At 46.9% G+C, this 11332-nt stretch overlaps 1 protein-coding gene across 1 annotated transcript; it reads left to right on the top strand.

Moving 5' to 3' along the window:
• The first annotated feature begins 4124 nt into the window (after window positions 1–4124).
• rps26 (ribosomal protein S26) lies at window positions 4125–7942 on the top strand. Its single transcript, XM_072493860.1, has 4 exons — window positions 4125–4207; window positions 4828–5005; window positions 5157–5287; window positions 7848–7942. The coding sequence occupies exons 1-4, from the start codon at window positions 4205–4207 to the stop codon at window positions 7884–7886; spliced, it is 351 nt and encodes a 116-aa protein (XP_072349961.1). The 5' UTR covers window positions 4125–4204; the 3' UTR covers window positions 7887–7942.
• The last annotated feature ends 3390 nt before the right edge of the window (window positions 7943–11332 follow it).

Raw genomic sequence — 11332 nt, 5'->3', positions numbered from 1 at the left:
TGGTCATCGCCGCACCCGCAAGTCCTATAAGCCGCCTTAACAACTGTTTCAACTTGCCTGGTCACCGTCAGAGAATTATTTAAACCCTGAGATCCCTCTGTTCCTGTCCTCCCCTCAGTAACATTGAGCCTATATTGTCTCCCATGTTTCTTCGACCAAAATGCATTGCCTCACATTTTGCTGCATTGAAATTAATCTGCCAGGTGTCTGCCCATTTGACCAACTTGTCAATCTCCCTCTGAAGTTGCTCAGCATCACCCTCGCAATTCACTATTCTCCCTCGCTTAGTATCATCTGTAAATTTAGAGATTTTTGCCCTCAACACTTCTCTGAATTGTTTATATAAATCAGAAAAAGCAAGGGTCCCAACACTGAGCCCTGGGGAACACCACTTTCAACTCGTCTCCAGTCTGAGACATGCCCATCTATACCTACCCTCTGTTTCCTATCTCTTAACCAGCTTCTAAATCCATGCTGCCAAGGACCCATCAATCCCAGACATTTTTAATTTGCTAACCAACCTGCCTTTTATGTTAAAACAAACTTTAATTTAAACATTGAACTAACCACATTAACGTCAAATGAATTGTTTTACAATTATCAGTTAATCAGTTCTTAAGTACAAGGAAAAACCTAAACTTACTATTGATACCTGCTACTCACTCTAATTAAGCAACCCAATGCAGTTCAAATGCCACTTATTAAGTTAACAAAATAGGTTTACTTGCTTAGCTGTGTAGAGTATTTTGGAGAGAGTTCCTTTGAAGAGCAGATCCAGGACACTTCTGTCTTGTCAGACTCAGACCTGGATCCTCCCATTAATTACATCATCTGTATCCCACTAAGTTCCATGACCTGCTTAGCTAGGACTAAACACCACTCTTCTTCCCCGCCCCCCCAATAAATTATCTACCCTCCAGGGAATCTCCAATCAAAACACAATTCCATTAACGATGGCATGGTGGCACAGTGGTTATCACTGCTGCCTCAAAGCACCAGGGACCCAAGTTCGATTCCAAACTTGGGTGACTGGCTGTATGGAGTTTGCACATTCTCCCCGTGTGTGCGTGGGTTTCCTCCGGGTGTTCCGGTTTCCTCCCAGTCCATCGATGTGCCAGTTAGTAGATTGATCATGCTAAATTGTCCCTCGGTGGGGTTCCATGGATAGGGTGGGGGATTGGGCCTAGGTAGGGTGCTCTTTCAGAGGGTCGGTGTAGAGTCGATGGGCCGAATGGTCACCTCCTCTGTATGAATTCTATGATTTTTTTAATTGAAGCAGGAGATCTTTTTTTTTATAAACTTGAGGATTCAATTCATTTTTTTTCCAATTAAGGGGTAATGTAGCAAGGCCAATTCACCGAACCTACACACCTTTGGACTGTTGAAGGAAACTCCGCACCCGGAGGAAACCCACCCGTACACGGGGAGAAAATGTAAACTCCAAACGGTCACCTAAGGCCAGAATCGATCCCGGATCTCTGATGCTGTGAGGCAGCAGTGCTAACCATTGTGCCAACTTGCTGCCCTAGGCTGGTCCTGTTCAGGTTCTGGTCAATGTAAACTCAGGATGTTGACTTCAGCAATGGTAATACCATTGAATGTCATGGGGAGATGTTTTTTTAATTCTTTACTGAGATGTAAGCATCACTGGCAAAGCCAGCATTTGTTGTCTATCCCAAATTGCCCTGAACTGAGTGACTTGGCACACCGTTTTAGAGGGCATTTAAGAGATAACCCTGGAGTCATGTCGGCCAGACCAGGTAAGGATGGCAGATTTCCTTCCTTAAAGCATGGTAGTGAACCAGATGGGTTTTTACAACAATCAATGCTAGTTTTGTGGTCACCATTACTGAGATTAGTTTTATATTCCAGATTTATTATTGAATTCAAATTCTATCAGTTACTGTGGTGCCTTGAGAATTACCTCAGGCCTCTTGTTAGTTATGGTCACTTGTGTGGTACGAATGTTACTTGCCACTTGTCAGCCCAATCCTGAATATTGTCCAGGTTGTGTTGCATATAAACACGGACGTCTTCAATATCTGAGAAGTCACAAATGATACTGAGCACTTGCAATTATCCACAAACATCCCCATTTCTGACCTTTTGATGGAGAGGGAGTCATTGATGAAAAGCTGAAGATGGTTCGGCCAAGGGCACAACCCTGAGGATGTTCCGGGACCAAGATGATTGACCTCCAACAGCCCCAACCATCTTCCTTTGTGCTAGGTATGACTTCAACCAGTGGGGAGTTTTCCCCCAATCCCAAATTTGCTTGGGCTTCTTGATACCATACTCGGTGAAATGCTGCCTTGATGTCAAGGGCAGTCGCTCTCACGTCACCTCACCTCGAGTTCAGCTGTTTTGTCCATGTCTGGACTGAGGTTGAGGTCAGGGGTTGAGTGGCCCTGATGGAACCTGAACTGAGCACCAGTGAGCTGGTTATTGCCGTGTAAGTGCCGCTTGATAGCACTGTTGAGGACCCCTCCCATCAACTTACTGATGATCGAGAGTAGACTGCTGGGGCAGTAATTGGCTTGGTTGGATTTGTCCTGCTTTGTGTGGCCAGGTCATACCTATGCAATTTTCACAATAGCAGCTTACTGCTAAGTAACTGCCACTTATTCATGCAAGCACTTTTAGTTGATTGACAGTTCACTGTCAGGCACTTTCTGTTCAATAGCTTGCAGTTTCTTTTCCAGTTTTAAAGTTTTGTCAGATTCTGACTGTTAATCTAAATTACAGCTTGAGAAATACTCCGCAATTGCACCAGATTTCTGACTTAGCACTCGGTTGACAAAGCGCTCTGTACTCCCCACTATGTCTTTACAGCCAATCAAATACTTCTGTAGTGTAGTCTGTGACGAATAAAGGATTTTAGATATATTGGATTATAAACATTTGGCAATTTAATGGTTAAAAGCCTGGATTAGTGTGTTTGACTGCAGTTGTCATGTTTTAAAAAATAATCTTGTTTTGCAAGACCAGAGGTGAAATTGACCAGAATAAAAGCCTGGGCTAATGCACTGTTGTTTGATTTGGGGGAGTCCCTGGGAAGTTAATGGGTGCAGTGTAACGGGAGAAGCACTCAGTGTGGTAGTGGGCGGGACTTCCTGGGTGCTTCCTGGCGAGACCTCAACCGGTCTCTTATAATAATCTTTATTATTGTTACAAGTAGGCTTACATTAACACTGCAATGAGGTTACTGTGAAAAGCCCCTAGTCGCCACACTAGAGCCTGTTCGGGTCACAGAGGGAGAATTCAGAATGTCCAATTCACCTAACAGCACACCTTTCGGGACTGTGGGAGGAAACCGGAGCACCCGGAGGAAACCCACGCAGACATGGGGAGAACGTGCAAACTCAACCAAGGTTGGGATTGAACTCTGGTCCCTGGAGCTGAGACACCTGTGCTAATGTTACACTGTGGCACTGTGCTGTCCTTCAATTGTATTAGGGGGTGGGGGGCACACAGTGATTGGCACTGCTCCCTCACGGTGCCGAGGACCTGGGTTCAATTCCAGCCTCGGGTGACTGTTTGTGAGGAGTTTGCACTTTCCCGTGTTATATGGCTCACTTTGGTTAAATACATTTCACTTCACCGTGCAGATTGTATCAACGTTATATTTAGCATTATTTGAGGTATGTAATATCTTGGGTTTTAAGTGACTTACACAATGGAATGAGTCCTAAACTGCAGCCTCTCTATTGCCGCACCTGTCCTATGTTTTGTTATATTAAAGGCAGTATTTCAATGGAATGTTCTGAAGACAAGTCCCTGACCTGGGATGTTCACTGTTTCATTCTCCACAGACGCTGCCAGACCTGCTGAATTTTCCAGCATCCGCGGGGTGGGGGTAGGGCTATCCAATCGGATTGATGGATCCACTGATTGACAGGCGGCTCTGCCAATCAGCTGCGGCGGCTGTTCGCGCTGCTCGCTGGGATGGACTGCTGCACTCCCGCCCGAGCATCCGCCACATGAAGGAGTCCCGGCTAGTCCGCGTTGCCATGACCTTTGGAAAAGACCTTTAGCGGAATGCCATGGGGGGATTGGCTGTGGTGGGGCTGTCGGGGCGCTGGTGGTTTTTAATATGCAATGGCAGGAGGTTTTGGCGGGCTCCCGGGGGGGGGGGGGGGTTTGAGGCGGAGGTATAAAAGGAGCGCGCGCCGCCTGGCCGTCCTCTTTGGGACGCGTGCTGAACATGGTGAGTGAGAGGCTGAGGGAAGGAGGCGGCAAACCGCGGGCCACCCGCGGCCTGGGCCCCGCGATGCGGCAGCAAATGCAGCCTTCCCCCTCCCCGCTCGCGCCTCACTGCTTTCCCGGATCTGTATTCAGTTCGGGCTGTCGGGAGGCTCCGTCAGATTCGGGCCCAACGTTTAGAGGCCTCGGCCTTTCCCACCTGCAGCCCCGGCCGCTGGGCAACTTTCTCCGGCGTTTTCCATGTCCCATTGCAGGATACGTGTTTTTCTGCGTTGGTTAAGGCAGTGAATGGTCAGCAAGTCCCTCACGTCCCAGGTTCAGAGTTAAAACAAACCTTGTAAAGGGAAAAGCTGTTTTGAGCCAGGAAGTGTTCTGGATTTTGCTGATCTGGGCCACGGCAACTTAGACTGCTGCAATTATTGTGCTAGGAGCTGATATGGTTGCAGGACCTTGGGCTCCACTTCTCACCCCTCCCATCAAGTAACATAACACTTGCAATTCAAGGATGCACAATAGGATGAGGTACTGCAGATGACAGAGTGGGTCTGACATTTTATAATCTTGGTAAATTGTACAATACTGTTCCAATTATTTTTTTTAAATTGAACCAATACTTTTTTTCAGACTAAGAAGCGAAGGAATAACGGACGTGCCAAGAAGGGCCGTGGCCATGTCCAGCCCATTCGATGCACAAACTGTGCCCGCTGCGTCCCCAAGGACAAAGCGATTAAGAAATTTGTCATCCGCAACATTGTGGAGGCTGCTGCAGTTCGAGATATTTCAGAGGCCAGTGTCTTTGATGGTGAGTTTCTGTGATAACCTGATTACTCGCCTGTTTTCCCCCAATATTTTAATTCAAGTAAATAGGTAAGATGACCTGATTGTCACTGATTCTGTTCAAAATTCAGATATGCTGCAGTTGCTTGGTCTGACGCTCCTTTCTTTGTTTTCAGCTTATGTGTTGCCCAAGCTGTACGTGAAATTGCATTACTGTGTCAGCTGTGCTATCCATAGCAAAGTGGTGAGAAATCGTTCACGAGAGGCCAGGAAGGATCGAACTCCACCACCACGTTTCAGGCCAGGCGTAAGTATTGAAACCCTTGCTGGTAGCACGCGATATCCTATAAACTTGATCTTGTTGTCTAGTGAAGTCAGTTTACTCCCATGCCACGTCCTTAACCAGTTACTCGGTCTATATAAAAGCAAATTACTGCGGATGCTGGAATCTGGAATGAAAGAGAAAATGCTGGAAAATCTCAGCAGGTATGGCAGCATCTGTAGAGAGAGAAAAGAGCTTAACGTTTCCAGTCCGATGACTCTTTGTCAAAGCTAACAGACAGAGAAAATGGGAAATAGTTATACTGTGGAGTGAGAATGACAGATGAGTCATAGCCACAGAAACCCAGGGAAACCGAGTGCTAATGGCAGTCCCCAGCGAGAGCAAAAGATGTGAAAGTTACTCGATCTCACTAGAGCTGCGACACTAGGCTCCAAAGAGAATTTGGAGGCCTTTCAAGGCTTCTTGCAATTGACGGCGTGAATAGGAGCAGAGGTAGACCATATAGATCCATGAATGTTCGATAAAATCTAGGCTGATGTTCTGTGTCAACTCATATATTTCTCCCACTTGAGGCAGCAAGGTGGCACAGTGGTTAGCTGTCTCACGGCATCGACGACCCGGGTTTGATCCCAGCCCCAGGTCACTGTCCATGTGGAGTGGAGATTGGAATATGGCAAAGCTAACACTGCTATTCAAGAAAGGAGGCAGGGAAAAACAAAACTACAGGCGTGTCAGTCTGCCAAATTTAAGGAAGTCCTAGAAATGCACTTAGAAAAGGGAAATCATCATTCTCCCTGTGTCTGCGTGGGTCTCACCCCCAAAAATATGTGTAGGGTCGGTCAATTGGGTACTCTAAATTTATATACTTTTAAAATATTTCTCCGTTTCCATTCTCTGATCAAAAATCTGTTTATACCAACCTTAGATATGTTGAGTGATGGTGCATCCTCAACCCTCTATGAATTCTATGATTTTTTTTTTTTAATTTAGAATACCAAATTCATTTTTTCCAATTAAGGGGCAATTTAGCGTGGCCAATCCACCTAGCCTGCACATCTTTGGGTTGTGGGGGCGAAACCCACGCAGACAGGGAGAATGATGATTTCCCTTTTCTAAGTGCATTTGAAAAATGAAAATCGCTTATTGTCACGAGTAGGCTTCAATGAAGTTGCTGTGAAAAGCCCCTAGTTACCACATTCTGGCGCCTGTTCGGGGAGGCTGGTACGGGAATTGCTGCTGGCCTGCCTTGGTCTGCTTTAAAAGCCAGCGATTTAACCCAGTGTGCTAAACCAGCCCCTTTCTATGACTTCCTTAAATTTGGCAGGCTGACAGGCCTGTAGTTATGTTTTTTCCCTGCCTCCTTTCTTGAATAGCAGTGTTAGCTTTGCCATATTCCAATCTTCACTTTTCCAGAATCTGGAATTTTGGAAAATTCTAACCAGTACAACTGGTTATTAAGTACATTTCAGAGGTTGGGGTGAGGAGAAAATCAGGCCATTGCTTCAAATCTGGCCAATTACCCTGAGTTGTCACTTGAATTCTGAATTTTAGGTTGATGCCCTCTGCCATAGAACATAGAACGATTCACTGTCCACCCTATCTAACCCCCTGATCATTTTGTATGCCTCTATTAAGTCTCCTCTTAACCTTCTCTCCAACGAAAACAACCTCAAGTCCATCAGCCTATCCTCATAAGATTTTCCCTCCATACCAGGCAACATCCTGGTAAATCTCCTCTGCACCCGCTCCAAAGCCTCCACGTCCTTCCTATAATGCGGTGACCAGAACTGTACGCAATACTCCAAATGCGGCCGTACCAGAGTTTTGTACAGCTGCAACATGACCTCCTGACTCCGGAACTCAGTCCCTCTACCAATAAAGGCCAACACTCCATAGGCCTTCTTCACAACCCTATCAACCTGGGTGGCAACTTTCAGGGATCTATGTACATGGACACCTAGATCCCTCTGCTCAGCCACACTTCCAAGAACTTTACCATTAGCCAAATATTCCGCATTCCTGTTATTCCTTCCAAAGTGAATCACCTCACACGTCTCTACATTAAACTCCATTTGCCACCTCTCAGCCCAGCTCTGCAGCTTATCTATGTCCCTCTGTAACCTGCTACATCCTTCTGCACTGTCGACAACACCACCGACTTTAGTGTCGTCTGCAAATTTACTCACCCACCCTTCTGCGCCCTCCTCTAGGTCATTTATAAAAATGACAAACAGCAACGGCCCCAGAACAGATCCTTGTGGTACGCCACTTGTAACTGAGCTCCATTCTGAACATTTCCCATCAACCACCACCCTCTGTCTTTCAGCTAGCCAATGACTCCCATGAGGGAGAGGAATTTCCCAAATACACGTGATTTCACTTCAAAAGTATTTAATTGGCTGTAAAGCACTTGGGTCATAGGTACTGTGCACATGGTCTTTCTTATTGATATGCAAACGTTTTACATCTTCACCGGTGAGATGGATGACCGTATCTGAGACATTTGGTTTATGAGCAGGCTTTGTACATTGCGTATCAGACTACAGTTTGTATGGATGCTGATATGTAATATTTTTCTTTCCAGGCCAACCTCCCACGTGGACCCCCTCCGAAGCCTATGTAAACATTGGGAGTCCAATAATTTGGTTTGAAATAATAAAAATATTGGACCATTGAAAAGTGTCTGAGTATTTATTTTGGACTTTATTGTTTTTTCTTTGGGATTGGTGGCTTGGAGGCATTTTAAAAATTAATTTGCGTGATGTGGACATCGCTGGCTAGGCTAGCATTTATTGCCCGTCCTTAGATGGTCTTCAGAAGGTGGTGGTGACCGCTGAGTCCCTGAGGTGTGGATACCCCCACAGTGCTGTTAGGGAGGCAGTTGCAGGATTTTGACGCAGCGACGGTGATGGAACGGCATTATATTTCCAAGTCAGGGTGGTGAGTAACTTGAAAAGAAGAAGCATTATCAATTGAGGTATAGATTACAAAAGCGGGGAGGTCATGATGGAGCCGTATAAAACTGGTGAGGTCACAGCTGGAGTACTGTGCAGTTCTGGTCGCCTCTAGGATGGATATAATTGCACTGGACGGGGTGCAGAGAAGATTCACCAGTGTGTTGCCTGAGATGGGAAGAGGTTGGATAGGCTTGGGTTGTTTTCTCTGGAGCAGAGAAGACAGGAGGGCGACCTGAGCAAGGTGTACAAGAGTGAGGGGTGTGGTTAGGGAGCAGTTCTCCTTAGTTGAAGGGTCAGCTATGGGGACAAAAGTTCAAAGTGAGGGGTGGGAGATTATGGGGGGATTTGAGGAAAAACCTTATTACCCAGAGGGTGGTGACTGTCTGGAATGCACATCCTTTAAAAGGTACCTGGATGAGCACTTGGCACGTCATAGCATTCAAGGCTATGGGCCAAGTGGGGTTAGATAGGCAGGTCAGGGCCTTTCATGCATCGGTGCAGACTCAAAAGGGCCTCTTCTGCACTGTAGTATTCTGTGAAGGGGTGGTGTTCCAATCAACTCCTGAGAAGATACAGATAGAGCTCAAATTCCAGGATGTTGATCAGCAGTGATGAAAACTGATGCATGTCCCAGTTGGAATGATGTGCACCTTAAAAGGTTGTTGCTTTTACTTGGGTAGAGCAGCCGATTTAGGGTTAGCTCAGTTAGCTGGACGGATAGTTTGTGATGCCAACAGCACAGGTTCAATTCCCAGACTGGCTGAGATTATCCATGAAGGCTTGACTGACATGTGGTGACCTTCAGGTTAAATCACCAGTCAGCGCTCTAGCAGTCTATATTCCTCGGGGACTATGGCAACTTTAATTTCGGATGCCAATTTGCAGAAAACCGATCCCACGAACAAATGTGTTTATTGGATGTGGGAGTATTGCTGCCAAGACATTGACCAACTTGGTGCTTTCTAATGTAGTAAAATTACCCAAGCCATTTCACAGGAGTGTGACTAGCTAAAAGGGGAGACATTAGGGTGGGTGATTTATTTTTTAAAAAGCTCAATTTAAGGAGTTTATTGCAACAAATTTAGAGAGCATTTCCAAGCTTGCACCCTAAATGGCTGAGGATGCAACCACTAATGGGGAGGTACATGACGTAGAGTTAGGAGTCAATGTAAGTCAGCATGGTTGAGTGAGGGCAGTATGATGGCGCCGAGGTCCCAGGTTTGATCCCAGCCCTGGGTCACTGTGTGGAGTTTGCATATTCTCCCCGTGTCTGTTGGTCTCACCCCCACAACCCAAAGATGTGCAGACTAGGTGGATTGGCCATGCTAAATTGCCCCTTAATTGGGTACTTTATTTTTTTTTAAATTAAGAAGGAAAAAAAATTCTAGGGTCTGAAGTTCAGCTTGGGGTGCTGAGTTTGGTTCAACCTGGGCTGATGGATGGGAGTCGAGTTTTTGACCTGAAGACAGTAATTTCCATCTTTCCAATGGTTAATTAGAGGAAATTGTGTTTAATCCGGGGTTTGGGGGGGTAGGTACTGGATGTTGGATAGATGGCACAGAAGGATAGCTGACTGCCATTAAATGCTTACATGTGGTACCTAACATGGATGATATTGCTGAGAAACAGCATGCAGATAAGAACTAGGGGTCCCAGGATAGAGTTTTGGAGGGGATGTCTGCAATAATGGTAAGAATTGCAAGGAGAGCTTGATAGAGGATGATGGTGGGACTCCTGGTGGCGGCCACAAAGGAGTAGGTCGCACATTTGGTGACTCCCGCTTGGGTCAGACCTTTTCCCCGATTTTCTTTCTCTGATTTTACTCTGAAAATTGATGGTGGACATCAGTGCATGGAGAGGCGGACCAGGAGTGCTCGCAAAGGAAGAAACAGAAGGCCTGGGTTGAAGCTGCAGCGGGAGAACGCATGGTGGAGGACCGGAGTCCTGGCTCGACGACCCAGCAGTCGACGGAGCAGTTGATGCAGTTCGTACAGGAGGGCTTTGCCAAGCAGAAACAGGAATGCTTGGACCCAATTAAGGAATCGATCGCTCGGCTGGAACATAGACTGGATGCTCAAGATCGGTGATCCAGAAAGTGGAGAAGGCGCTGACTGAGCAGGAGGAACACCAAACAGCAGTGGAGGTGGGGATGCTGAGAAACGAGCAGAAAAGGCTCCAGGAGAAGGTGGAGGATCTAGAGAATAGATCCCGCCAGCAGAACTTGAGAATCATTGGCCTCCTGGAGGGGTCCGAGGGTGCGGACGCAGGGGCATATATAGCGGCATGCTCGAGAAGCAAATGGGACGTTCACCCGACCCTTGGAGATGGACAGGGCTCACAGAGCGCTTGCGAGGAAGCCGTGTGTCGGGTACACATCGAGGGCGATGGTGGTGAGATTCCACAGGTACCTGGACAAGGAGTGTATTTTACGGTGGGCCGGGCAGACACTGAGCTGTCAGTGGGAGAACAGCACCCTGCGTATATATCAAGATCTGTGCGCGAACGTAGCCAGGAGAAGAGCAGGGTTCAACCAAATAAACTACCCTTTTTGAGAAGAAGGTAAAGTTTGGACTGCTGTATCCGGCCCGTCTTTGGGTCACTTATGAGGAGCAACATTTCTACTTTGAGACGTCCGGGGAAGCGATGGACTTCACTAGAAGGAAAGGGCCGGGAGTGGGCTAGGGTGTTTGAACTTTGCAGCAGCGTTAATGTTAAAAAAAAGTATTTGTTTATGGGCTATATCTAATGCCTTCGGTATTGATCCTGGGGTTGCCGCATATTTGTGAAGAGTTAAAGTTTGCATTTGCACTGATGGGGGATGGAGGTGTGAACTTTCGATGTGGGGTTTTTGCTTTTCGTTGTGTTTCTTTCGGTCAACTGAGCTGGGATTGTTTTCTTTTACGTATGTGTGGCCGAGCAGGGGAGGGAGGGAAACAATAGGTCGGAAAATGTCTGGCGCCATGGGTGGGGGCTAGCTGGGCGGCCTGGCTCATGGAAGCGCAGTGGGGGGTGATCGGATGTTATGCTTGTTGAAGGGGGCAGTTTGCACAATGCTGTTATGGGGGGGGGGGCGAGAGACTGTTCTGCTGACGGGGAAGGGACTTTTGCTGGG

Source organism: Scyliorhinus torazame, chromosome X, assembly GCF_047496885.1.
Source record: "Scyliorhinus torazame isolate Kashiwa2021f chromosome X, sScyTor2.1, whole genome shotgun sequence".
NCBI lineage: Eukaryota > Metazoa > Chordata > Chondrichthyes > Carcharhiniformes > Scyliorhinidae > Scyliorhinus > Scyliorhinus torazame.
Note: the sequence above shows the minus strand (reverse complement) of the source record. Positions and strands in the feature narration are given on the sequence as shown.